We start from the raw sequence: 26,841 nt of genomic DNA, 5'->3' as shown, positions 1-26,841 counted from the left end.
GGCTTGTGGAACCAATTCTCTTAGTTGTATGCATGAAAATGTGCTGATTTCAGTGCATTTGCAGTGTAGCTGAGAAGAGAATATAGCCACATAGGTTGTTAACACAGGTTTTCTGGCCCAAATGATGAGTAACTCATTACATTAGTAAAACTCAAGGAATGCAAAACGATCCATTTACTCTTCTCCTTACATATAGTACCAAAGGTCTTAGGAAGGTAAACATACCACGTCATGTTGCTGCTGTACAAATGTCTCAGAAGCAATAAGGACATGAGCAAGAACACACATAGATAGTTAAATGCATCCTAAAGCCTCACTCTCAGGGATTAAGAGCACTGGCCTGGCACAGGTCAGGTTCACCTGCTACCATAATTTACAGTAAACGGTGCTACCTGTGACTGTTAACACTGAGTGCTGGCAGAGGTTAAATAACTTAGCAACCTCTAGGGTGCCAATGGCTTTGTGCACCTTAGAGAGGGGCACTACTCTTCCCCCCCCCCCCCCCCCACCCTTCGGGTGGAGGAAATGCCACCAAAAAGTTGTAGAACTGAAGTCCACTCCATGATAGGGTAGACTGGGCTCTTTAACCCTGGTCGGCAGCCAGTCTAGAAACTAAGCCCAGATAGATGGACAAATGGATCATGTCATTTACTCTGGCAGCTCCTGCAGCCAGGCTGGTTCCAAGTATACTGGCACTTGTCTTTCCTTTGGATTAAACCAGCAAGGCCAAGAGGGGGACAGTGGTGTGTGGGCAGTTCAGTGTCTCCAAATACACTGCCCAGGCTTTTGTGCCCTGGAGAGGTCACTCCAGCTTCACTTTATTTTCAAGCAAGGATTACATTCAGTGAGCTGATGTCTCACTCGGCGTAATTGTATTGTCTCATGAGACAGAGAGATGCCTAGTATATGTAATTAATTTTACTTTTTTTATTTTTGAATCAGCTCAGGCAGTGAAACCAGCTGCTCATTTTTTTTGTCTCTGGTCCATTACGTACTCTGATTCCCAGATGCAGTCTCCACGAGTCTGCTGCATGAGGCCCAACACTGCAGGAAAACTTTTTTTTAAAACCCATCCCTTTTCCATAGTCTTTTCTAACTGCCAGAGAAACACTAGGTCCGGTAAAAGCAATTTACTTTCACACCCAAGTTTTGAATGTTAACTAGTTTTGAATCCTAACTGCTTGACAACCAACCTTGGATCCAATTTGTACCAACCTAATTGTAAAGTAACTCAGTGATTCTCAACCAGGTTCTGTGGCACCATGGGGTCCTTGCAGCCCTTGCAAGGATGCCATGGGATGCCTCTCAGGTTTAGCACTGCTAGGTGTATAAACATGGGTCACAAGATAAACTTAGAGTTTTCACATAAGAATCCATAGTGTTAAAACCATGTGGCCTTTCTGAGATCTCTGCAGCAGAAGAATTGCTCTATTCATTTTCTGTAGTCAACAAAGTATGAAACCTAAGAGCTGGCATTTCCTGGGGGGTGCCTCAAGTCTAAAGAGGTGAGAACCACTGGCATAACTCCATTGTCTGCCAGAAAGTTAACCTGGATTTGCAGCTATGAAAATGAGCTCCGAATCCAGCCAGGTGTAATCTCTGCCCGCAGTTCCACAGAGCTTTATGTGAAGTGTAACCCAAGCAGTGCTTACTGCCTCGGGTATGATCAGGTGCTGACATCAATGAGTTCTTGGTATGATACCAGTTGTAAATAAAAACTCAGTCCCTGTCCTGAGGAGTGCAAACCTGAGGTCAGAGTGAATGTCACCCATGCTGGCACAAGGCTTATCATAGGCCACAGAACAGGCTGGGCCACCCAGGCCATGGCCCGACCAATTTTTAGCACATTAATTTATATAACCCACAAATGCACAATTGTCCTTCCAGTTAAAACTGTATAGCTATTTTTTTTAACTGCATAGCTAGCTAAATGAACGTGCTAAAAGTTGGCCGGGCCATGGCCTGGGTGGCCCACCCAGTTCTGTGGCCTGTGCTTATTATCATTTCCCTTGGGATAAAGTGGGATGTAAATGGCTAGACAACTTTGTGTTGGCTTTCAGCTCTGGGTGAATTCCAGCCTGTGCGCCAAAGCTTTGATATCAGTGAGCTGTGGCAACTTCTACCATGTGAATCTCTAAACCTCTTGGTTTAAAGGCTGAAGTAAATCTAGCCCTGAAAACCCAACAGAGGCACTTCCTGAAAATATAGTAACAAGGCCCAATGTATCAAATTCCTTGTGGCAAGAATACTGATACAGCCAAATTACATTTCCTCAATTGTTTTCTCCCAGGGAGCAAGATGAATGGATCTTCCATTTTCCAGTGAACTGTGGTTGTAGTAAGAGAGATTAATGGAATAACTACAGCCAACTGGATTTAATTTTCAAGACATCCTGTTAAGATCAGGGTTCGGGATGCCAGTGCAACTGACAGCAGAGTTTGACCTCGCATCTTTGTTCCACAATATTCTTGGCACAATGAACAGCCACAGTACAATCTCTTGAAATGCCTTGTATACATTTTCCCATTGGCCACTGTGGCTGATTTCTGCCAGGTGCTGCCTTCTGGTGCGTTTCCATATCATTCTGCAAATAGTGATTATTATTTGTTTAGCACCAACAATGTTCCCTGAGCTGTACAGGGCACAAAGATGGAGAGTCACTGAGCCAAAGACCGTCCAGTCCATAGCTATGAGTATTTGAATGCCAATGTGTTCATGCTGTAATCCCCCAGGGACTGCATACTCTGGGATGCTGCTGCTGTGCAATTTGCAGTGGGATCTCCCGGCTGGGAAGCAGCTTGTGCTCCATATACCAGCATTTAATTTACAGTTAATTTCCAGTCGAGGCTTGCAATGAAAATCTCCCAAGAAAACGAACTAAGTTTAAAATGATGCAGAGATTTCTGCCTGAGTCTGCAGACAGCCTGAAACCATAGCTTTAAGAGATTTGGATCGTCATCATGTGAGGTGTTGGGTCTGAGACCTAACGATGCCAGCAGGAATGCAAATATTGTTAACTATTTCACTGCCGATTTCTTTTTAGCAGAAACATCTAGTCATTCCCCAGCTGTCAGGAATCCCTCCCTGGGTGCCAAAAGCCCCATCTGTATCTTATCCAGCTGCCAAAACCTCCAGGACCCCAATGCAGATCTGACCTTTCAATACCAAAATGCCAAGCTTGTTCCAGTGTAAACATTTGGGGGCAGTATAAAATAAGTGGAAGTTCATATCAAGATACCTAACACAGGGACTGTACCTAAATACAGTTCTGAATCGATCATTCATTTTCATAAATAATTCAGCACAACCTTCCAGTTAAGCATTGATCTGCCGCTGCAACACAATCTCCAGGCTGTGGCACTCGAGTGCTGTGAGATCCAAGAGGATGGATCCAGAGTGTAGGTCAGTTTGCCCTAGGATACTCAAAGCCTGGACAGTTTTGTCATCCCACCCCAGCTGCCTTGTTGGTAAGATCAGGAAAATAACCATCTCCATATGATCCATGCAGGTATGGCTATAATGACATCGTCACCATCCCTGCCGGAGCTACGAACATTGACATCAAGCAGCGCAGCCATCGAGGAGTCAGGCACGATGGGAACTACTTGGCTTTGAGGACTCTCGACGGCCACTACCTCCTGAATGGAGAGTTTGCCATTTCAGCCATGGAGCAGGACATTCTGATCAAGGGGACAATCCTGAAGTACAGTGGCTCCATGACTACCCTGGAACGGCTCCAGAGCTTCCAGGCACTCCCAGAATCCCTCACAGTCCAGCTGCTCACCATCACCGGCGAGGTCTTCCCACCCAAGGTAAAGTACACCTTCTTCATCCCCAAGGATGTCCCCTTCAACAGGCAGAAGGACAAGGAGAAGAAGTCACCCAATATCATCCAGCCAATGCTGACCTCGCAGTGGGTCATGGGGGACTGGTCTGAATGCTCTAAAACCTGCGGCTCCGGCTGGCAGAGACGGACAGTGGACTGCCGGGACGTGGAGGGCCAGACCTCGACCACCTGTGACAGGGCCCTGAAGCCGGAGGATATCAAGCCCTGCGGCGACTTCCCGTGCCCCATTTGGCGGCTGGGTCCCTGGTCCGCGTGCTCCCGAACTTGCGGCGAGGGAGCGAGGACGCGCAGCGCCTCCTGCCTGGACTACACAGGGAAGATCACGGCCCCTGAGAAATGCAGCTTGCCACCACCTGCAGAACCCACCGCAGCCTGCCTGCTGCAAGAGTGCTGAGCCAGCGCCAGGCCGGTGTGTCAGAGGCACATAACATAGGCAACTACTAACCAGACTAGACCTGGCTCAGCAGCCGGAGCAGGAATGTAGGTTTAAAGGCGGACGTGCACTAATTGACCTGAGCAGGCCCCCGAGGCAGCCCTGCTTGAAAGACTAACAGACATTCAAAACAATCCCTTCCCCACCTGACAGCCATCTACCTCAGAGGGGGACAAGAGCAGCATGGGAGCGGGGAGGAGACGCTGGGTGTTTTTTCTGGCCAGCAGCAGGGGAATTTTACCCCAAGAAGTAAAAATTCATGTCCTAATCTGTTTCCAAAGAGGATGGCCTGAGTTTCAGTCCCACCCACCTGGCCTTGTGAGTCTGACAGTGGGGACCTCATCATCATGATGGACTATACGCTGACCATCAGACTGATACCCAGGGCCACCAAGGGCTGGGGTGGGGAAGGGGCTTCCACGCTCGAAGGTGACGCCATGGAAGTCTTTTTTTAAAAACCACGTATTGGATGGAGGGTCTGATCATCAGACAGTTTTCTCAATAGCTCCATGATGGCTGTGGGATGAGAAGCCTTAGCCATGAACTCACACTCTTCCTACCAGTTTGAGCTGGGTTCGAGACCACCCAGAGGTGTAAGCTGCTGAGCTGGGATCTCGATTCCATCCCAGCCACATTTCAGTGGTGCTTGGTCTGGGACTTGGGTTCAGCACGTTAGAAAACAGGGCATATTTGCCAAAAGCTGGAGCTAGGGTCAGATTTCCATCCCCCCTATGCCGTGTTCCAGGCCATCTCTCTTCTTAGCTGCTCACATAAATGCAATGAAAACCCAATTCAAGGTTAGCCTGTACATGCAAATCCAGCTTTGTACATTTGTACCTGAATCTGACCCGCTTGTCTCTCTCTGTCAGCTCACCCAGAAAACCAGTGGACTCTGACATAAGTGGTCTGAGCGTGGGACTGAGATCCAGCTGCTCCTGAGCTCTAATACAGTCAAAGACACACCTCCCTTCTGTGGCCTTAGACAAGTCATTTGATCTCTCTCTCTATCTCTCTCTGTGCCTCAGTTTTCCTAGCTGTAATATGGAGCTTATACCTGACCTGATTCCCAGGGTGTTTGCTGTGAGGAAGAGCTAACATTTGTACATAGCTTTGAAGGTGACAGCTGAAATGCTTTTTGCATGACATGTGCTACACCCTGTCTTCTCACCAAGCTTGAGTAGGGGCTGCCATATCCTTCCCCAGAAAAGTCCTCCTTAGCTTTGCATCCATCGAGTATTTGACAAGTTGTGTTTTGGGGTCAGGTCATTTGCCATTCAGGGGTCAAACCAGAATTACAGTAGAACGCTGAACACTAATTGAGTCCAACCACTGTGTGGTCATGAAAACATGCAGTGGATTGATAACCTCCCAAAACAACTGAAAATACACTATAACCAAGCGATATTACATTGTAAAGTCCTTTGTTAACCATGTTACTGTAGCTTGACTGAAGTGAGTTGTTTTGCCTTCAGCATGGAAGAGGATACAATGTGGAGGATGGAGATGTTTCAGGTTTTGATTAACCCTTATCCTGTGACATCACCTGGCCACGTGCATTTGGCCGGACATGCAGTGGATTGGACTGTGCCTGTTCTGCGCTCTACTGTACCTGCGGGAAGTCAGGCTAGATGATCACAGAGGCCCCTTCCGGTTTCATCATCTTCACTTGTACAGATCCACGGGTCAGGTTGCAAACACCCCCAGAATTCAGGCATGCAGAGCTCTGGCCTTTGGGTCAACCCACTGTGCAGACAGAGTATGTTTGCTAACGTCAGGTCTGGGCCTGGATTCCTGCCTGTACAGTATTTGAGGGGGTCCAGATCTGGGGCTTTGGCTCAGGATATTCACAGGTCTTTCCAGCTTGCAGTCATCCTCCCCTCCCTGTAGCCAATTATCATCCTCCATGTGGTTCCCTGCTGCTGAGCAGTCCTGACAAGGAGATCTAACACCCCTGCTCCCAAGGCTGGAATCTTTCCTTCCCTGCAAGGATTGCTGCCAGAGCGGAGTAGAACAGCCAAGCTTTCTGCCTGCAACCCAGACACTGTCTGGTCATTGCAGACGCCTGGCCAGTCACTGAACTTTGCCCCTTTTGCTACATGTGCACTGAAGCTCATCCGGCCTGGCAGCAGCCTGCATCTCTGGGGCAGGGAGGATTTGCAAATTTCCTTGTCATCAGTGTCTTGAAAATAGAGGATCTGTGTGTTATCAAGAGGCTCCCTTCTTCCTACCCCTTTCTGGGAGCCTTTTGGACGCATCTTTCTCCTTTCTGATGGTCATATGCAGCCTCCCTCCTGCACAGCTTCCACATCACTGCTGGAAGTAAGCCCTTGAAAACTAAAGGGATATCTGTCTGCCTGTCTCATATCTATCTTTCTCCAGTTAGGGCTGAAACACTGATTGCACCATAATGTCCTTTCATCACGGTGATCTATGGCGGGGGGGAGGGGGTCGTGGTGGTTGTCAGACCTATTGCTAGTTTATTCCCCTCTATTGTAATCCTAGGGTTTCCTAAAGAAAATGGTTTGGGCTGCATGTTTAGGGAAGGGAGTGCCGGCATTTCTCCACCAGAAGAGTGTTAACAGAGTGCTAGGTGCCAGGCCCACCAGGCTGTTTTGTAAGTGGGAAAAGTCATTTCAGTTTTCTGCTCCCAAGTTTCCCGTCTCTAAAAGAGAGGCCTGTTGGAATCCATTAGTTAATGCTTACGATGCGCTTTGAGATCCTGGAATGGGAAATACTGAAGTGTAGAAGGGCACAGCACTGTTGTAGGAGGAGACCAGTGGGAGAAGCTGTTTTAGCTACAGCTGTCGGGACAGGGGGCTGTGCTGTGTGGGCGGGCGGCTGCAGGGGTCTTGGGAGATGCACTTTTTAAAATCGTTAGCGCAGGAATCGACTCCCACAGCTTTGACTAGCTGGTGCTCCTGGGGCCGTAACTGTGGAATGTGGTCTGGCAACCTCATCAAGGTTGTGCCCCGAGAAAGGGTCTGCAGCAGGGTCACGTTATTTCCTGAAGTCTGTGACCTTTCCAACACAGGCTGTTGCATGAGCTAGCTACCGGGGGGCTCCCAGGCTTTCCAGCTGTTCTCCCCAGGTGCGTATTCACATTTCACTAGCTCTGGAGGGTAGAGCCTGTCCTGGGTCCTTTTCAACTGACACCCCAAGGGAAAAAGGAACAGGGATAAATCCTTGCACCTCGCTACAGGGTTTGGGTAGTGAGAAAGAAGCCAAGAAATAAAGAGGGCAGCACCATATTTAATCTGAGGGTTAACTGTAATAGGAGAATCCCTAAAGCAAACAGTTGGGTATTCAGCTAGAGATTAGAGCGTGCTTTTAAGAAATCTCTATCCATCCATCCACCTGTCCTGTAAGGCTGTGGTTAAACCTCCTGGCTTTGAATATCTCAGCCAGCACTTTACTCGCTGGGCTGAGCCAAAGGTCCCAGATTCAAATGCTCTTGACTTAGGAGTCAAATTGATTCTTTGCCTCTGAAGACTTTGGCCACTGAAACTGAGGTTTGCTCACTTCTGAATGTCCTTAGAAATCCTTGGAAGTCCTTCTTAGTTCCTTCCAGGAAGTAGCAGCTTGTGCATTTCCCCACTTCCCTTCACTGATCTGAAAATAGGTATGAAAAATAGGTCATGAACATAATTGCAGCACCGTCCTCTCCCCAGTGTTGTTCTGCCAGCATGTTACACAACATCTGAAGCAGGTGGCCCTGTGCTATTGAGCCCAATCAGGGCCCCAAACTGTCCAAAAGCTCAGTGGATCAGGGAGCCAGAATTTTGCTGCAGCCTTTTAATAGTGTTGCAGACCAGCTGTTATGCATGGGCCCACTGTTGAACTCCCTCAGAGTCTGGGTTCAGTTTAGGCCTATCTGTAATGAATAGACCCTGCATGCTGCCCTGCCTCCAGGAATTCAGACCAGATGGCATGCTCCAGCAAAACGTGGATGCTAAAGTCATTCTCTTGTTTTGCTATTTTTTATGCTTACGTGTTTGAATGTTTTTAACCCCAAAGCAAAGCGATGTCTTCTCTCCAAGGCTGTAAGTGGTGCCCGTTTAGGGCAGGTCGGAAAGTTGGGCCTGTGAGTTGCCTGAGACAGTGCCAAGGAAAACGCACGCACTAACAAGGCTTTCACTGAAGTCAAAGAAGCAGGGTACAGCTCTTCAGCTAGAACATCTCATGCGCAAATAAACCCTGTTACAGGCAGATCCCAACCAGGATGACGTTGTTGTTAGTCCTCAAATTGTCTTCTTGTACTCTCTTACTCCTAACAACACACCCAAGGAAACTGGCCCTGAGTGGGCATGGTACTAAAGCCTGTGCCATGCATAAACATGGGAGTAGGTCCCTGACATCATTGCTAAGTATGTGTAGAAGTGCTGTGCTGGGATTGTGTCATCTGAGAGGAAAAATGAATCCGCGGCATCTACAAACCTAGCAAAGAACTGCCCTGGCACCGGGTATAGTACCACTACCAAGCAACATTAGCCCCTGAGCCAGCAGTAGCATAACAGCAGGCCCTCGCTCCAGTGCTGTTGTACTATATGTCTTTGGTGCCAGCCAGGATCTCTAAGCTTGAAGTGGGAATTCTTCCCAGCAGCTGCACTGCCGCTACTGAGGGTTAGCAGCTTAACGCCCGCACATGGGGGCCAGCGCTGACCTCTGAAAAGGAAAGGTGACAAGGGCAGGAAACCTGCCAGTTCCCCATTTGCACCAGCATCAATCCCTGCAGAAAGGGCACCTTCTATTTTAAGAAGACCACTTTGATCTCTCCTTCTCACTCTTCCAGTGACTGTAGATACTAGAGATTGGCCCAAACCATGAAGCTTGAATCAGGGCTTCTTCAGAAAGCATCTGGATCCAGGGTGTCGGGGCCCAAGTCTCCTATGTACAAGTCTTGGGGAGACAATTGTATTGGAAGTCCTGACCTATCCTTCTAGAAACGTGTAGCAGTTATGCTGATGTAAGTCAAGTAACTTATATATAGGATATATATACATGTATATACGGTATATGTTTCCCTTCAGTGAAGGATTGTATCAATGTACTGAGCCTCTTGTTTAAGGTATTTATTATAAAGTGTTGTTTTGTTTTGTATAGTAGCTGTTTGGAAACAAGGTGTGACCGTCTGTGTTTTAACATGCTGCTCCCCTTCTCCCTGGCCTCACTCCTCCATCCACTGCGGTATAACAGGGAAGGAAATCTCACTTATCTTCCTAATGCTTTGGACTGGCATTTCAGTGCATTGGTGCGCAAATCAGGAAACAATTCTCCATCGTCACCATCAGAACAACCCCACCAAAATAATCTTTCTAATGTTATTTAAAGACTTCACTTTCCTGTTTTATCCTTTTATCATTATTTTTTTTTTAAACCTTTGGAAACAGATAGTCCAAATGTAACGCTAGCCTTTATCTCTTAATAAAGGACTTCCTGGCTATGACTGCTTTGTCAGCTTTTTTTCCCCCATTGTTTGTATTTGGTTTCCTTAATCCTTCCCTGGGTGCATATTAGATGTTTGCACACTGAGCGTTATTTCTGCTCCTCGTTTCTCAGATTTTATTTAGAGTTCCTAAGAAGTGGCCACATGGGCTTTTAAAAAACAAAGCAAAATACATTGTTATAGGACCAGCAATAACTGGGGTGAAATATTCTGCAAAAATCCTGCAGTTATTTCCAATAGACAACTTTCTCTTGAGCAGCTCTGGGACTCTGTGGAGTTCGGTGCCTCGTCAGAGCTACTGGAAGGAAGTGTGGCTGGATGGTCACAGTGCAGGGACTGCTGGGTTCATGTAACCATGCCATCTAAATGAGTTACTCCAGTTTTATACTGGTGTCACAGAGAGCAGAAGTTGGCTCAACTGTTATTAATATACCATTGCTCTCTGAAATACAGGACCTTTCAAATATAGCATCTCTGAAGTTTATATTCGGTGACCATGTTATATGGGTAACATGAATATATCGACTAGCAGCCTGCTGTTACTATATACTTCTTTGCTTTTACAAAGCATGTGCCACCTCTACTCCCCCCTGGAGCCCTTAAATTATATAGACCCTGATTCAGACCATTCAACATTAAGCATGTGCTTCATTGTTCTATTGAACTAGGGCCTTTGGTTATGCCTACTATACAGTTACACTTTAGCATACAGATAACCATGCTAGCTTTCAATTAGCTAGTTTGGCTACCAGTGGCAGTGAAGTAGCATGGAGCTTGGCATGGGCTGCAAAACCTGCCCAAAAAGCAGAGTATATTCATCCGTGCTGAGCTCACAGCAACTCTTCCGCTTGTATCTGTGAGAGCTAACCTGCAGCTAGTTTGGGGATGTCTGTGACTACAGTGCAGACAGCATTATATTCGCACAGAGCTGGCAGTATATAACAGATGTGCCTGCCTGTTACATATCATCTTGAAATGCGTGCCCCTAATCCCAGGGTAGTTGATACATATTCAAATCCCAACACTACTAAAAATTAACAAAATGTAATGGGGTTACTACAGATTTCCCATGTGTTAGAGCAGTACCCAGCCTGCTATCCAGCCTATGTACACTTGGACATTCCTAATTACGTGCTTGGACCACTTGACCATTGCTCCTGCAGCGTGTGCTGTCACCAGAAGCCCTCATTAAAGCACAGCCTCATATCACAGAGTGCCCCTGGCACGGCTTATTTTCTGTGTATTACACAGTCGCTTATCTATTATTCTATTTATATATGCAGCCCCAGCCTTGGGGATGGCTGACATGCCATTCATGGTAGGCAAAATAAAACGAGCACATACAATACATTGAAGCATGCATCTTCCTAAAGACCTTTGGGTTGCAAGACTGTAACTCAGGGGGCATAAAAAAGCCTGGAACTGAAATCCCAAAGTAAATTTAAATAGCAAATTCTGTTCTCAAGGCACACTGTGCATTGGCAAAGTGGCTTCTTTGCATCATTATCACTAACAGTGTCTCTGCTGATGAAGTTTCCATTCCAAGACCTGTCAGGAGGTGTGGGGAGGGCACAGAAGCAGGGTTTCCCAGCCTTGCAGTTAGTGCAGCTCAAGACATACAGTCCAAATATTGTTTTCAGCCTCCTTGATGCTCCCTTGGGGGTGAAGCTGCATCATGTAGGAATGCAGGTGCAGATTACTCGTTGGATGCCCTTGGCTGCAAAGGGCTCTTGTCCCAGTAAAGGAGCACCCTGGCATATGGAGGCACTGGCTCAGCTTCTTCTCTCCCAAACCTGGCCCAAAGTACTTGCTGGTTGGAGGAGCTGGTGCAGGAAGAGCTCAGCCAGGGTGCTGGTACACACAAAGCAGATGGAATGCACCCAGGGATCAGAACAAGCCAAATGGCTGAAGGCATTGATGCCGTTAGTAGTTGCCTGTGATAGACCCCACAGGACACGTCTGCTGCAGACCTCAGTGCAGCAGCACACAGCTGCGTGGGTTGAATTATCCCGCATCTCCATGCTAGATGGCTTCCAGTGCCTGCACTGCCTCATTCAAAGCTTGCTGGGGTATCTTCACCCTGCATTGAGTGGGCAGCATAGACCTGCTCTCAGCCAGGCAACTCTGTTATCATATCAGGACTGACAGTGTTATAGGCTGGGTGAAGTCACAGCTCAGCGCACCAGAGAAGGCAAAAGTGATGCATTGATCACAGATGAAGAAAAGGGATATGCCAATGGTACCATGTTTGTTTTCACATTGATTGGATTCAGCCCTGAGTTATGGTGTGGAGTGGACCCCTAGATGCACTCTAATCTCTTAGGGCCAAATCCTGACCCCACTAAAAAGCAGAGCTTCCACTTGCTTGACTGGGCTTTGGCGCTTGGGCACTTTCCAAAGGCTCTTTAGACACTTGGAGCCAATCCCTCCTCATGTGCTGAGCAGGGATGGGAAGGGAAATGCTTCAGCATCTCTTGGCACACGCAGCGTCTACACTTCTTATGCAGACCCCCCTCAGTCCAGCTCCTGGCTTGAGCAATGGAGTTTCATCACTTCTGTTGTACTTGGCATTACCCATGAACTTGAATGCTGAAGCATTCCTGCATCTTTGTGAAGCTGATCTGTTTGCCCATTTTGGGGCCAGGACATTACACAGCCTTTGGGGTTTCAGGGAAATTATTTCTACCTCCTTCCCTAGGGGGAATTAAGCAAACACAACTGATCGAAAGTAAGGGGTAGTTTGAGTCTCAGGTGAGGATAACGGGAAGGGCTAGCCTACCAGTCTGCTCAGTGCGCAGGGTTTTACTGTGGCACATGCCACTATGTTAATGGACACAGAAATGCATGACACCCTATTTATAACTATGTGTAGCATTAATTTTAGATGGTTTCTCTTGTCCCGAATAGAGAAGGGTTCTATTTTCAGCTCATTAAGGAGACAGCCTTGGCTTTTTTTTATTTTTTTTTTTTCAAAAGTGACATTTATTTTTTTGCTCCTGTCCTCAGAATTAAATGAGTATTTGTCAGCTCAGTACTGTTGAATTTCAGCTGAAGCCAATGGCTACAGAATATTAATGGATAGGTAAAAGCCATCCATCAATCATGCCAAAGTACTACACGGCAGGATGAAGAAGAGGTTAACAAATAGAAAGTAGCACAAGAAAATGAGTGTTCTTGAAATGTTTTTTCAGGCTTTCCTTTTAGGGTGGGACAGAAGGATGGACAGAGTATGGGACAGTGGGCATGGAAATACCTTCCTTTATTTGCACTTGCAGGAGAAAAGATTATGAACAGCCTACCCCTGAATTCACTTTGTTCTGTTGTTCATGAGTTGTTTAGAGCTGTGATCCACCCCGTTCTGGTGTGTTCCAGGTTGGGGTAATTATATTTTGTCAGCCTACATTCCTCACTGCATAGTTCCTGGTTTATGCCATTTCCTTCATTTCTCATCATAAAACTCTTTGTCTTGCCAAACAGCTGCTACGTTCCACCCCAGAAATAGCTGCACTGCAGTCGTGGGTGAAGATGGAGGTGCAGGTGCAAATTGTGCTTTGCTGTTTTTTGGAATGAAATGTGCTGCTTAGTCCAAGCAGGTGCTAAGCACCTGACTAAGTGCAGCATCAGGCTAAAAGCATGCTATCCATGACCATTTTGAGCGTCCGCAAGTTTGCGACCCATAAAGGAAATTGCCAGATTCCAGCCTCCCACCGTGGAAGTCACACAGTTTGGATCCAGACCTGGGTTTGGCTGCCAACACCCTCAAAATACAGAAGTGTTCTGATCAGGGAGATTAGTATATTGGTGATCTGGGAAATTGGTTCAGGGCCTCCGTATCACAGGTTGTGACTCTGTACTTAAGGTCACAACCAGTGGGTGGGGTTCTCATAGGACATAGAAGAGGTGTCAGCAGCCAGAGCTGCAGGCAGGTTAATTAGCCCACAGCTGATTGTCTGCGGTCTAACTACTCTCAGCTGGCCTCAGTTGCCTGCATGGCCATGACTGCCTAAATATAAGTAGCAGTCTTGGAGTACCCAGGGGTTGCTCAGCAGGATGGCTGCATTTCAGTCTAGCCCTGAGCTGCTAACGCCTTGTTCCTAATTTCCTGATTCTTGCCTGCAAACTCTTCCAGACTGCAGCACAAGCCCTGTTGTTCCAGACTAGTCCAGACTTCTGTCTTCTGACAGCCAACTCCTAGCTTTAGCTTGGCAAATGTCCTGGTCCCTTACAGCTATAGCTGTCTCCTCCAGATCCTCTGGTTAGCAATTCTGGATCTCTGGTTCTGGCTCCTGACCTCCCTAATTCATGCCTCTACTTTGGTGACAGCCCACATCTTGGTACCTTACAGACCTCAGCCCCCCGATTTGTCTACTACTGATCCCCTGACTCCTAACTCCAGCCTGAACCGTGTCTGTTCCTGATCCCCTGGGTTGTGATGTATGGGGTGTAGCTCTGACTGCCCCTGTCCCAGTTATCCTGTGAGAAGAGGAAGGGACCTTCTGGATCATCAAGCCCAAGCCCTTCTACTGCAAACAAGCCCGTCACCATCAGAGTCAGCAAGCTCCATCTCAAATGTGTCGTGGAAATCTCTTCTAGAACCGCATTAGAAACATCTACTTGCCGGCCAGTGCAGTCCCGCGCAGTTCACACTCATATGTTCTTGTGCCAATATTGTCCTATATCTTAAAGAGCCTTTCTCCCTCTTGGTGTTTCTATCCCACCACCATGTATTTATAGCCAGAGATCATATCTCTATCAGGCTTCACTATGAGACTAAACAAGATTTGCTTGCCAGAGGCCAGCCTGCACTGTGCCCAGTCCCTGGGGTTACTGCTGTGACAGCAGTGCCTCCTCCTGCAGATACAGTGTATGGCAACAGAAAAAAAACCCAACAAGCTCCTCTTCTGCTGGCACAATTGAGTCCAGTTTTGCTGGCCTGACAATGTTAGTCTGGAGCGTTGATGTCTCCCACCCTAGTGACATAGCAAAGCCAGCAAAACTGCATGGTACAGAGCTGGCCTTAGTCACCTGCTCCAGGTCAGCTCTGTCCCAAGCTGAATGCACCTTCCTGAGCATGGGAGACCAGCGTTGTACCTGCCATTCCAGGTGAGACCTCACGAGGGCTTTTTACCCTGGCAATCAGACTCATCATTCCTTTTCTTGTGGAAAGACCTCGCCTGATACATCCTAGGGCTGCATTTGCCTCTTTTCACAGCTGCCTTACCGTGGTGGTTCATAGTCATCTTCAGGCTGTTTTCATCAAGCCCTCTCTGATCTCACACATGCTTCTCCTGAAGCAGATCAGAACCCAATGGAAATACTACAGCGCCGGGTTAAGCAGTTCTCTTTACTTTCCAAAAAGCCTGCTCGCAAGGGAATCTTGTCTCTGCACAACCGCCCGAGAGCCCAACAAAGTGTTCGTGTCTGGAGAGGATGGCAGCTGAGTCTTTCCAATCTGACAGGACCATCGGATTTGTTCCTTCCACCCAGCCCTGCCATTACAGTTGTCCTGGCTCAGAATCATTTGCAGTCTCTCACATTTTTGCTTTCCTCTTTATTTTGTGTGGTTTCAGACCTGATCCTGTGTGTCACTGACAGCTGAGGCCCTCAGGCCCTGGGAAATGCATCCAACTCCACAGAGCAGTTTTCTCAGCAGTGGCCTGATGATTGAGTTACATTCCCCTTGGTCAATCAGTCACACTTACAGAGTGTCCTTTGCGGGAACATCCTGCTGTGCTAGTCCGGAGATAAAACCCAAATAAAATGTAAGTGGAAAAAAAAAAACAAACCTGGCAGTCGCCAAAGAACTAAGTCAGCGGCTTGATCTAAAGTTAGTTAATGGCCCTTAAGGGACTAATATGGGCAGGAAGTGGAGAGATGAACTGAAGACGTGTGATGCAGCTTCCAAAGCTTTAGTGCTAAATTGAGGAATAGGCAGCAATTTCCTGACAGGGTAGAAGGGAAAGGATTTCCCCTTTGGAACTACCCAGGTCAGCGAGGTAAGCATCACCAGGAGGGGAGACCATGCTACGTGCTATATAGAAGTAACTTGACTTGGTTCCTTGGTGGAAGATGACGTGCAGGTCCCAAATTAATCTAAAGATAGGATCTGATCCAAGTCCCATTGATGTTGATGATAATGGAAAGTGTCCCATTGACCGCAGCGGGCTACTGAGAAGAGGTGGAACGTGCGTGACACTGGAATAACATGTTCTGATATCTTGAAACTGGAGAGCCATCTGGGAACAGGCCACACACTTGAGAATTACAGTGTGGGGTCAGAGTTGCAGGCTCCTGCCCTGCGCTCTGCCACTGACCTGCTGAGCAGCCTTGAGCAAGTCACTTAACTTCTCAGGGCTGCAGTTTCCCCACCTCCTGCATAAAATGCCACGAGGCTCAGATACTTTGCCCATGCTTTGAGTTCCTCCAGTGCTAAATATAAGGAAAAAGGAAAAAGTGTGCAGGAGCTGCAATTTTCTCTGAGATAGAAGCAGCCAAGGGAAAGACAAGTGTGACATCCTGGTGGAATGAGCCCATACTTAAGCCTGCCTGCCTGCCTAACAAAGAAATTGCAAATGCATAAGGTCAAAAATATGTCCCACCTTAAAAGCTTTGGTGGCAGAAAGGAGAGCTGCTACGAGAGGAAACTGCTCGGGAGAAGAAAAGAGTTCTTGCTGAAGAGAAGCAAATTAACCACAATCCCAGCTTGTCAGCATTCATCTTGAGAAAATTAGCCTGCCTTGATATCAGAAAGGCAATTATGGTGTGACAGACATCACAAGGGCCAGGGGATATATCTGGGAGTCTTCTACATAGATGGGAAATAGGAATGGCTGAGTAGATGGCCAGAGTGGGTTTTAAGTGTTGCTGCTGATGAATTGTGCTAATGCAGCCACGTACAAGATCTCTCCCACCCTCTTGCCCATCACTCTGAAATAAAGACTGCAAAAGGGCCTCCCAGATTCATGGAGCAGAACAAACACTTCAAACCAAAGCCTCAAGCATTCCACAGGAAGCAATGTGAAGTGCTACAAGCTGCTAGAAGTGATACACGACAGCTCTGATAACCGCCCTGATGCAGGCACCACTTCCAGGGAAAGCTCAGGCAAATATTCTCACAGTTTATGCTGTAGGAGTAGCAATTCCTGATAAAGGCTCTGCAAGAAGATAAAGGCTATTAGCACTTCTTCCAGCCAAAAGGGGCTCTGGAAACCCAGCAAAAGAATCCTTGGCACTACAAAAAGTGACTACTGAATCTGCAAGGCTCGAAGACGGTGTGGTCTTCTATCTGCGGAAGGGAAGCGCAACAGCCTGCAAACTGTTATCAGATGAGAACCCTCCCCTCCCTTACACCAACATAAGAATCGCGTGCAAACAAAAAGGAATTATGCAAGACGGGAGGCAGCAATACCTCGGCCCCTCATCTCTGGCAGTTACATGCAATGTGGGGGGCGAAAGCCCTAGAGCCACTTTGTGTCCAAAGGTGACATCTTTAAAAGTGCATCGAATGCATCTTTAAAAGCAACTGGATGCGTAGGAGCCCGTCTCACTGACAGCCAATAGGGCTGAGGCTTCTAAATGAATTCAGCACTTTTGGAAAAGCGAAGCGAATTGGCTACGTCCAGTTATACCTGTGCAATTCTATCCACAATAGTGCAATTGCTACTGATTTACAAATGAAGTGATCAAACTCAGTCCCAAGAGAAGTACGGGGCCTGATTCACTGCTGTGTCACTCCCGTTTGGTGCCAGTGCAACTCCATTAATGCCAACGAATTAAGCCCAGAATGTTATGAAATGAACCTAAGGTCAAGGCAACGCCCACCAGAGAAAACGATGCACTCACTGCGGTTTTTTAAACCACCTTGTTGAATTTAATAAAAAATTAATATCTCTGGTATAGATTGCTGCAGCGTGCTTCAAAGGAGATCATTCTCTATTAAATTACATAGGTTTTGAGGTCTACAAAATCCTATTAATCATCTTATTGGTTTCATTGTTTCTCAGGGTCTGACTATTCATTCCACCTGCTCAGTGTGTGGGAATTTGGCAACCGCGATGTGTCAGTCTGGAGGTGTTAGTGTCGATTCCATCCAGACAGAAGCACTCTGATACAATTAATATCAATGCCCTTGGGATAACCTGGAGGTACCATTGCTTCTCACTGTGAAATGACCAGTTCAACAGAAAAAGCCCAGAGTAAATAAAGATGACCTTGTATCATAAGAAAAAAGAAGCCAAATTATCGGCTGGAATAAATTTGATACAGCTGCTGCATTGATTTACAAGTATCCTGCTAACAATTTGGCTTATGGAGCTCCTGTTGGAATCTTTTCTGAAGGGGTTGAGGCCTGATGAATACTTTTTAGTAAAAGCAGTCCTCTTCTGCCAGAGTGGGAAGACTCTCCTGTTAGTCAAGAGCCATCTCTTATAAACCTAAAGGATGCAAATGTGACAACTATATGCAATACAGCTATATTTACATGCCATTGATGGGCCAGGCGACAAGTGTCCCTTCCCAATGCTGTATAGTGCCCAGAGAGCTCTGCATAGTGAAACAAAACTCATTAGCAAATTCCAGCTCTGTCTCTCTGAAACCAAAATGATCTGTTGCTGATTAAAAATTCAGCAAGACACACCAACAGTTCAGCCAGGTGTTCTGGATCAGGGGCACCATTACAGGGGTTTTTTTTAAGAATAAGAAATTAAATAAGGTACAAAAGAGATCCTTCTTGCTGGGGGTCTGATTCAAAGCTCTTTAAGGCTATAGGAGACTTTCTATTGACTTCAGTAGTGGTTGGGCCAAGCGGTGAGCAAGATACTGCAGAATGAGGCATGTGGCATGAGAAGGAGGGAAGGCAAGTCAGAACTGCTGACCAGCCCCAGATGGACATTTGGCAGACTTGGCTGCCGCTGAAAGAGGGACATGTGAATGACTGCATGGAATGGTCCTGTCCCAGTATGACCGTGTGATAAATACCAAGCAGCTGCGTCATGCTGCTAAAACCTATGTAACTTGGCATCTGCACACATGCTAAGATAATGACTTCACTTTGCTTCAGTCCTACACAGCTGTCAAAGTCTGAGCAAATGAATCAGTCAGGGCTGGGAAAACAGAGCTGGAAATAGGATTTAAGCAACCCAGAAGAAGGAGGCCATGCAACTAGCAGAGCCTGCTGCACTACAACAGGTCAACAGGCCATTCTCATTGACTCGGTGGCAGTTGAGTAACCATCGCAGTCGGCTGAGTTAATCCGGCTGCTGGGTATGTACGCACAAAATCAGCCTGCTAACAAACCATGTGGTATTTGCTGTGGAAGGCAGAAGTGCCTCCTCATGGAAAGCTGAGTTCCTAATTCTGCAAATGCTTGCCCCAGCCCCTCCACGCTTGACTCCAATGGGGTTTCTCTATTGGGCATTTTCATAATTCACATGCAAAAAAATATATATCTGGATGTTAGGCCAGACCTCATTCAATGGAAATATGATGGCTTGCGCCAGCTGAGGTCCTGGGCCATGATCGCTGTCCATTCCCATGTCTTCATGCCTCCAGTGATGCATGGCTTTACCCACGACCTCCCAAACCATGCGATAAACAAGCTAGGGGTTGTTCTTTACACACTTGTACAAGGAAGAATGTGTTGCATCCCACAACCAAACTGCCTTCTTCTGGCTGACTGAGTCTTTGGCAGCATAAATCTAATTCCCTTTACACTTCCCCTGGTTTTATACTTATATAAGTCCAGGGACATCAGTAAAGTGACCCCCCCATCACAGTTCCTGGTTTGACTGAACTTGTGACCTCTTCCTACTGTCATCCTGGAGTGCCACCCTCCCTTCTCTGGTTTCATGCTTCAAGCTATCACCCGTCTCAATGCGATTCTGCCCCTTTCAGTGAAATCTCAACTACAGTCCTCAGGTACTGGCTGTGATTATCTCAGCAGGGCTGATTTAGGATTAGGACCTGCAGCTTTGGTCCTTCCAGAAACTAGGACAGCATAACAAGTCACCAGGCAGACAGTCCTCTGATTGCAAACTGGTATTTATTTAAAACAAAAGCATTTAAAAGGAAACGGATCTTAGGCAGTGAACAGTCTACACATTTGTCTGTCTTTGCTGATGGTTTCCCATTCCCTGGAAGTGCTCAATTGCTTCCAGACACTCCCAGTGGACCCAGTCTCACCTCCATCCCAGTCTGTTCTCAGCAGAAAGAACAAGCTCTCCTCCCATCTCCTCTCACCCTTCCTTTGATCTCTAACACCCACTGCTGCCCAAACAGGCTTGCATTTTTATTGGCAACAGCATACAAGATCCACGGAGCAGGGAGGGGAGCTTTTCTTGCCGCCTTTCAAGTGTGAGCCGAGATGTGTTTAGCTGGGAGCTGTTATGTTGCCTTCCTGCTTGTTCTTCCAACAGCCCATTTCTAAGCTAGATCAATACATCCAGACAGGGAAGCCTAGTAAGCCAACGTATCCACTGGGTTACTGCCTCACTGACCTGGGTGCATTCATAAAACCATCACAGATCAGTGGTCTTTGATTAGTACACACAGCTCTGTGTCTGCCACACCGCTGATTTACAAAGCTATGGGTGAGAGGAAGGTCAGGCTCAAAGGGGGTTCGCGGTCAACAGAGCAATCCCACTGTACTATGTGCTAAAATGAAGTGGACATGCCATTTACGCCTTATGCTAGTGCAAGGCGCTCCTAGGGTTGCCAGCTGTTTGAATCTATTCCGGGAGGTTTCGGGACTGCCAACATGCCTGTGACACGCGACACGAACATGCCCACGGAGCTGCAAACATCAGTTACGGATTACAGCGTGTAGACATTATATCGGGAAGGCAAATGCACGTTGCTGTTATATTTTAAAAACCCACTGAACGACTGTATAAATCGGATTCAACATTTAATATTTATTTTAATGAATGCCCTATCGTTTATTTCCCAAGTGACACTCAGCAGTTTCTTGGAGATTTAGATCTAATTCGTGCAGACTCCAGGGCAATGATGGAGGGCTGGCAACGAAGTTAGACATCAGGGTAGGGAGTGTGTTCGCTCCCCAGCCAAACTCATCTCTGCAGCTCCTTGCTCAGTGCAACCGGCATCTCCGGCCGCCTGGAGCGTAGGGCCGATCACAGCGCTCGCTGACGGCAGCTACCTCGGGAGATCTGGTTGTGCCAGCTCCTTCTTGCACAATCAATTTACTGTGATGGAGCAAAACCTAGTGTAAAGGACTCCACAGGAATCACGTTGTGCGTCCGTGCCCGACACGTGGGGAAGGCCTGCAGCTGCAGCGTTACCCAACTTTGTCACTTTACACAGCCTGACACGCCGGCCCCGCTAGGCAGGTGCAGCGGCACCACCGGGTACAACCCTGCGGCTGGGGGCAACTGCTCCGGCAGGAGTCCTGCACCTGCCCCCAGTGCTGCTGCAATCCCTGCCCTCTGCCCCCTCCACTGCTCTGCTATCTGCTCCCGCCCCATCCGCCGCTCTGCTTTCTGCCCCCTACCCCATCTGGTGCTCTGCTTTCTGCTCCCGCTCAGTCTGCTGCTCTGCTGTCTGCCCCCTGCCCCATCCTTTATTCTGCTATATGCTCCTGCCCATTCTCCTGCTCTGCTATCTGCCCCTGCCCCACCCTCTGCTCCGCTATCTACCCCAGAGCCCCGCCCTGCCAGGCCGGGCCGGGGGCACCCGCGCGTCTCTCGCGCCCGGGGTCCGGGGCAACACCGCCCCCGGTGACGTCAGACGCCCCGCCCCCACGCCGAGCCCCACTCGCTCTCCCCGCGCCGGGCACTCAGCGCGGCACGGTCCGGCCGCGGCCGCGCGTCTGCGCATGCGCCTGCCCCGGGCCGCCCGGCGCCAGCTCCCAGTGCGCCTGCGGGCGGCGCGGCCCCTCCCCCCCCCCCCGCCCGGCCGCGCTGCATTGTGGGACACAAACAAAGTGCCCGGCCAGGCCGGAGAGCGCAGCGCGACGCCTCGGCCTCGCCGCCCCGGCCAACCCCCCGCCGCCATGGCCCGGCCGCCGCCGCCGCTGCCTCCGCGCGGGGCCAGATAGGGGCTCGGCCCCACCCACCGCAGGTAACGGCGACCTCAAGGGGGCGGGGGAGGCTCGGGGCCGCTGTCGTGTCCCCCCCCGTCCCCCCGGGCCCGGAGCGCTCCTCGGGTGCCCCGCCCCCCCCCGGCCCTGCCCCCCCCCCCCCCGGTCCGGCCTCAGCGCCTCGCGCCCCGCGCCCGTCCCGCCCGACTAGGCCGGGCCGCGGCCGCGTGCCGCCGGGGTGGGCCGAGACAGTGGGTGAATCAAAAAGCGGCGTGAAGACGGTGCCCGTGAAGCGGGGTGCGCGCAGCGCCCTTTTGTTTGGCTCCAAAAGCATTGATAAAGGCGTGCTGCCTTAGGACTGAAACAGCAAACCCAGCTCGACCTGAGGAATAAAGGGGCAGCGCCAAAAACGTTACTGTGAAACCAAAGTGTCTGGTCTGGGGCAGCGAAAAAAAGAAATGGAGGATAAATGGGAGCTCCTTCTGACGGGGGGAGCCCCATTTTCCCTCGCTTCGTGCGGGTTTTGTAGGTGCGAATTCGCTATTATGCGATGGCCCTTTTTATACCAAAAATGTGTTATGCATGAGGTAAACTCGCTCTCCTGCGATCGGCGCGGCGGGAGCCCGCAGGCGGCTGCTTTGCGCGGTGCGTTGAGCTAGTGACGCGCGCCAAAACGCAGGCTCGTGCGCGGGTCTGTGTTCCTCGCCGGTTGTCTGCAACACACGTTTCCGTAGTTGCCGTCCCCGTTACGATAGCGCCCTGTGCTTGTGCGCGCTGTCTGCTGTTGGTGGGTACTGAAATGGTCTTGTGGAAGCGGTAGAAATGGGCCTGGGGGTCGGTACAGTCGAGGTCTTGGGAGGTATCTCTGTTTGTCTCTCTGTGAAATGGGCTCCCTTCTTGCGGGTTCGAGTTATGCGCCGTTTTCCAGGAACGCGTGTGCAACGTGAAGCGAGGTCCGCAGGTCGGGGGATGTGAAACTCGGGGGACTCGAGCGGGTTTGATTTCATAAAGGTGCCGTGATTATCCGTTAATTTTAAAATAATGATTACTTTGGGGCAGTTTCAAGCGTCGGTCTCTGCCAAATCTTCTTTTCAAGCCATCTTGTGTAGGTCTTTCATTTTCTTTTGAAGCACTACAGTTCCCAAGCTCTCTCAAGAGCTGGTCAGGTGTGAAGAGTTGTTGATCAGGGCTCATGGACAGAAGTGATATCTTTTATTAGACCAGCAAGATATTTGGAAAAAATTAAAGACTTTTTTTTTTTTTGCAAATATCTTGCTGGTCTAATAAAAGAGATCATCTCTGTCCGTGAGCCCTGATTTGCTTTTTCCTCTAGACCAATATAGCTACAACCTGGATATTGGACACATGGAAGAGTTGTTGATGGTATCCATTATTGGCACCATGTGTTAGATTCGTGTTCTGTTTCCTACTGTGCTAAGTGGTGACATTGTGTTTGCAGCACCCATCGCCCCAATAGCGGGGTTTAAAGTGAGACAGACAGTAGCATTTTCCTTTTGTTAATAGCCAGTTTCTCTGCAGCACCTCTATGCTTCCTTGTTTTAACAGACAAGTATGGAAGAAGTTACCAGTAGTAAGGAAGGGGAAGTACCAGCCAGTAGTCAGCTAAACAAACCAACACCTTGTGACCATATGGTCTGCGTGTACTTGCTGTGTGTGTGAGACATGAATTTTTATTGATGCACCCTTAACTTGCTAGTTATTAAAGAATCATCCCTGTTCAAGTTTTGCAGCCTCTGCAGACAGCCACAATTTGGGGATTCTGAATCCTTCAGTGCCTTAAGTGCTTAAAAACTTCTGACTGAAAGGACTTATTTAAAGTAACATAGACATGAGGAGAGTACAGGACTTAAAAGTTGTCTTATTTATGGGCAGCAACTTCACAAAACATTATTTTCAGAGATAATACTCTTTAAAAATCACTTATATCTAAGAGTGCAGAAGTTAGGTGGTGGCTGTCTTACTTGTGCACTTACATTATTGAAATGGCAAGTACTAAATTGCTAATCTGCTGAATATCTGGCAAAACTGAAAGCACTGGAAAAAAGTGAAGATTCCCTGCCCAACCTGTAAATGAAAGACGGCCTTGTGTAGATCTGTTTAAATAGCTCGTGCCCTTATTTCAAACTCCTCAGTAGTCCATGTGTTAACTTGCCTGCTTAGTAGCAAAATTGATACTGCTAGTGATGTCATCGGACAAAAACAAGCACTGAAGCATTGCTGTGTAAACTGTTTTTTGACAGTCCACAGAGTCAAATGCATAAAAATCAACACAGCTTCACTGTTACCTGTATAGAGCTGGGGAGAGGGAGGAAATGAGGGGTCTAAAGCTTTGACAGCAATTCTTCTAGCTTCCATCTCTAACCAAGTTATGGAGGAAGCAACTTAAGCTATACATTGTTTGCAGGCAGCCTCTTTATAGTAAATATTAGATACTTTAATGTAAATCACAAGTTTTAACCAATTTAAAGAGTTAGAGAAACCAAAGTTTCTGCCAGGGACTGGTTTGTTAAGTATTACTGTTGTTCACAGAACGCTATTTTCTTTGGTTCCAAAAGAATTAGTTAAGGCATGTTCCTCAAAGCACAAACTTTCTATTAAATAGATATTTGTTTTTTCTGATGTACCTGTCTGCATTGTTAGTATAACTAAATGTAGTATACACTAGCTTGCATATAAGAAGTGTTACTCCTACATTCATCTATAATAAGCAGTTTTACTGGGCAGTTTGAAAGTATTCTTGAATATCTACAGGCTGCTAAGATTGGTTGAAGATGGCTCTTCTGAACTAGACGACATATTATTGTGTGGATTGTAGATCTGCATATTTTATATATAAAATATTTTAAGCAGCTTTCCTGTAAATCAAATGGGGTTTTGCCAGGAATAAGTCTCTTGGGGAATATTTTTGGTAGCATTTACAGGTAATATACCACTAGGGAACTGGAGGACTCTTCAGATTGTTATGGACTTCATAGAAGCTTTCTTCTTCCAAGCTGAAGTCTTGAGGCCAGCCCATGTCGGTAATGGGAAAGAGCTGTTACTGTCTTCCAAAGTGTGTTTTACAACATTAGCAGAGTGTTTGTAGCTCGTCTTGGCACCTTGATGAACATTAAAAATCATGTTTCCAGAAGTGAACTTGAGTCCAGTTTGGAGTGGAAAAGTACCTGTCTCACTCAGCCCCACACTTAATTCAGATTTCTTGGCAATGTTAGTAAAGACTAGGTATGTGGAGACTGACCTGTTGTCTTAAACACAGGTGTGGCTCCTCCGGGTAGGGGTTCAGTCACATAAGGGAAAACATTTTGTAACCTTCCCACATACACTGCTGTTTCTTACCCTGTGCTTGTTATGTAGATTAAACAGGGGACTCTTCAGGTTCCAGGGCCAGGAAGAGTTCCTCTTAGGCATTTAGTTTTGCCTCCATAACTGATTCATTAGGGAAATAAAGCCAACTCTCGATGCTAAAAGAGTGATGACAGAACCACATTCCTGCCTTGCTTAAACTTGTTTAGGATTCCTTAAAGCCACTTCCGTTTGCAAAGGTGGCTGTGTATTTACTTCTGTGTATTGGATGCTGACTAGCTGGCCCCAGGCCATGCTGTCTGGATTGGTAATTTATTTCACTACTGTGTGTGAGGATTTTGCATGATGTGTGACTTTTGCCTTGATCACTCCATTCAGTCTAAGTGCAAACATACAAAGTTTTCTGTCAAGCTTCCTGTCCATGCAGCTTTCTCGTCAGCTTTGGCACTGATATGGGATGGGGGCAAAGGGAGGTAGGTGTAAAATGGAGGGTTACATTTTGCTTCATACCACACTAAGAACCTAATAGTTGTATTTCATTAATCATGGTCCTACACTTACTTGGCTACATGGTATGAAAATTAATGAAGAAGTTCTTTGAATAAAAGTATGTTTCTCTACGGTGAAGGAATACACCTGATTATTTTAAATGGGGGTGTAGGGTGGGAAAGTGCTGTTTTCTTCATGCAGTGAAGTCCTGTTGACTGTGGCAGTGCCAGGAAATCACCCAACTAGCCTGGCCCCTTTTTTCTTAAAGAATTTTTCAGAGTAGAACCACCTAATAGATAAGAGAATTGATCTGAAACTTGTCTAACCCTGTCTGAAAGCCCAGGGTTATGCGTGTGACTCTTCCAAAGGCTGGTAAGATCTGAGCATTTCTGATCCTACTGAATTTGGTGATATCGATGTTTGTGTTAACACAACAGGACTTGTTTTGCAAGTAGGAGTCTAATTTAAAAAAAGAAAGCATGCAGGAGAACATGCATACTGAAGCATGCCTCAGTGTGTTTTGGTTTCTCCTTGGAGCTTAAACACTAGTGTAGCTATGAATTGTTTTGGCATGCAAATAAGCATGCCAAGCATCCCACTTTGCTTCAGATTTCCTTTACACAGCACCTCCACGAATAGCTTTTTAAAATTGGGATGGAGTTTACTCAAGCTATGTGCGTAAGTATAAATATTTCTGTCACAAGTTTGAATTGGTTTGTGCTTGGAGCTTCTAAACTTGACATTAGTTGAAACCCTATATATAACCAAAGAAAATCATTTCCTGCAATTAGCTCAAACTCTTATATTGTTTTAGTAAAAAGTTACTGCCATGTGGAAAATTTGGGAGCTGTATATGTTGTTTGCAATGATTGTACTGCATTTTTAAAAGAAAACAAAATTGAATTTTGACTTGTACATCTCCCTCCGCTGTATTGCATATTTGTTTTTTGCAGGGCTGGCTTTCAGAACTGTCTTGAGTGTTCCCAGTTCACTGTCTTTAAAGTGTCCGAAGTATTTGTTATAAAAGCATAATATGAATCAAGAAGAGAGGGGAGACGCTAGGCAGAATAACTTAATGTTTTGGTTTTTTTCTGACACTGTCAGTGTATGGTGATTCCTGTTGCCTGTTGGTTGACACTTCAGAGTGTGTGTGTGTGGGTAAGAGAGAGAACATCCTATAAATTCATTTTATGTGCTAATCTGAATGAACTGTATGGTGCCATTTTTATACCAAATGGCTATCGTATTTACTCAAATATAAGGTGAGGTTT

The 26,841-nt window shown here is 47.2% G+C and overlaps 2 protein-coding genes across 5 annotated transcripts in view; both read left to right on the top strand.

The window, feature by feature from the left end:
- Positions 1–9,723, top strand: part of ADAMTS8 (ADAM metallopeptidase with thrombospondin type 1 motif 8) — a 34,607-nt gene extending 24,884 nt beyond the window's left edge. The window contains exon 9 of the mRNA XM_059720015.1: positions 3,509–9,723. Coding sequence (XP_059575998.1) covers positions 3,509–4,241 — 733 coding nt within the window. The 3' untranslated portion in view covers positions 4,242–9,723. The remainder of the gene's footprint in view (positions 1–3,508) is intronic.
- Positions 9,724–21,571: 11,848 nt separating this feature from the next.
- Positions 21,572–26,841, top strand: part of ZBTB44 (zinc finger and BTB domain containing 44) — a 51,654-nt gene continuing 46,384 nt past the window's right edge. For 2 of the 4 annotated variants that reach the window (XM_059719792.1, XM_059719794.1), the window contains exon 1: positions 21,721–21,798. The gene's annotated coding sequence lies outside the window, so the exon portion shown is untranslated. Of the gene's footprint in view, positions 21,799–26,841 lie in introns of all 4 variants that reach the window. The other 2 variants (XM_059719795.1, XM_059719793.1) reach the window with 2 other exon arrangements.

This window comes from Alligator mississippiensis, chromosome 16 (genome assembly GCF_030867095.1).
Source record: "Alligator mississippiensis isolate rAllMis1 chromosome 16, rAllMis1, whole genome shotgun sequence".
In the NCBI taxonomy this organism is placed as follows: Eukaryota; Metazoa; Chordata; order Crocodylia; family Alligatoridae; genus Alligator; species Alligator mississippiensis.
Note: the sequence above shows the minus strand (reverse complement) of the source record. Positions and strands in the feature narration are given on the sequence as shown.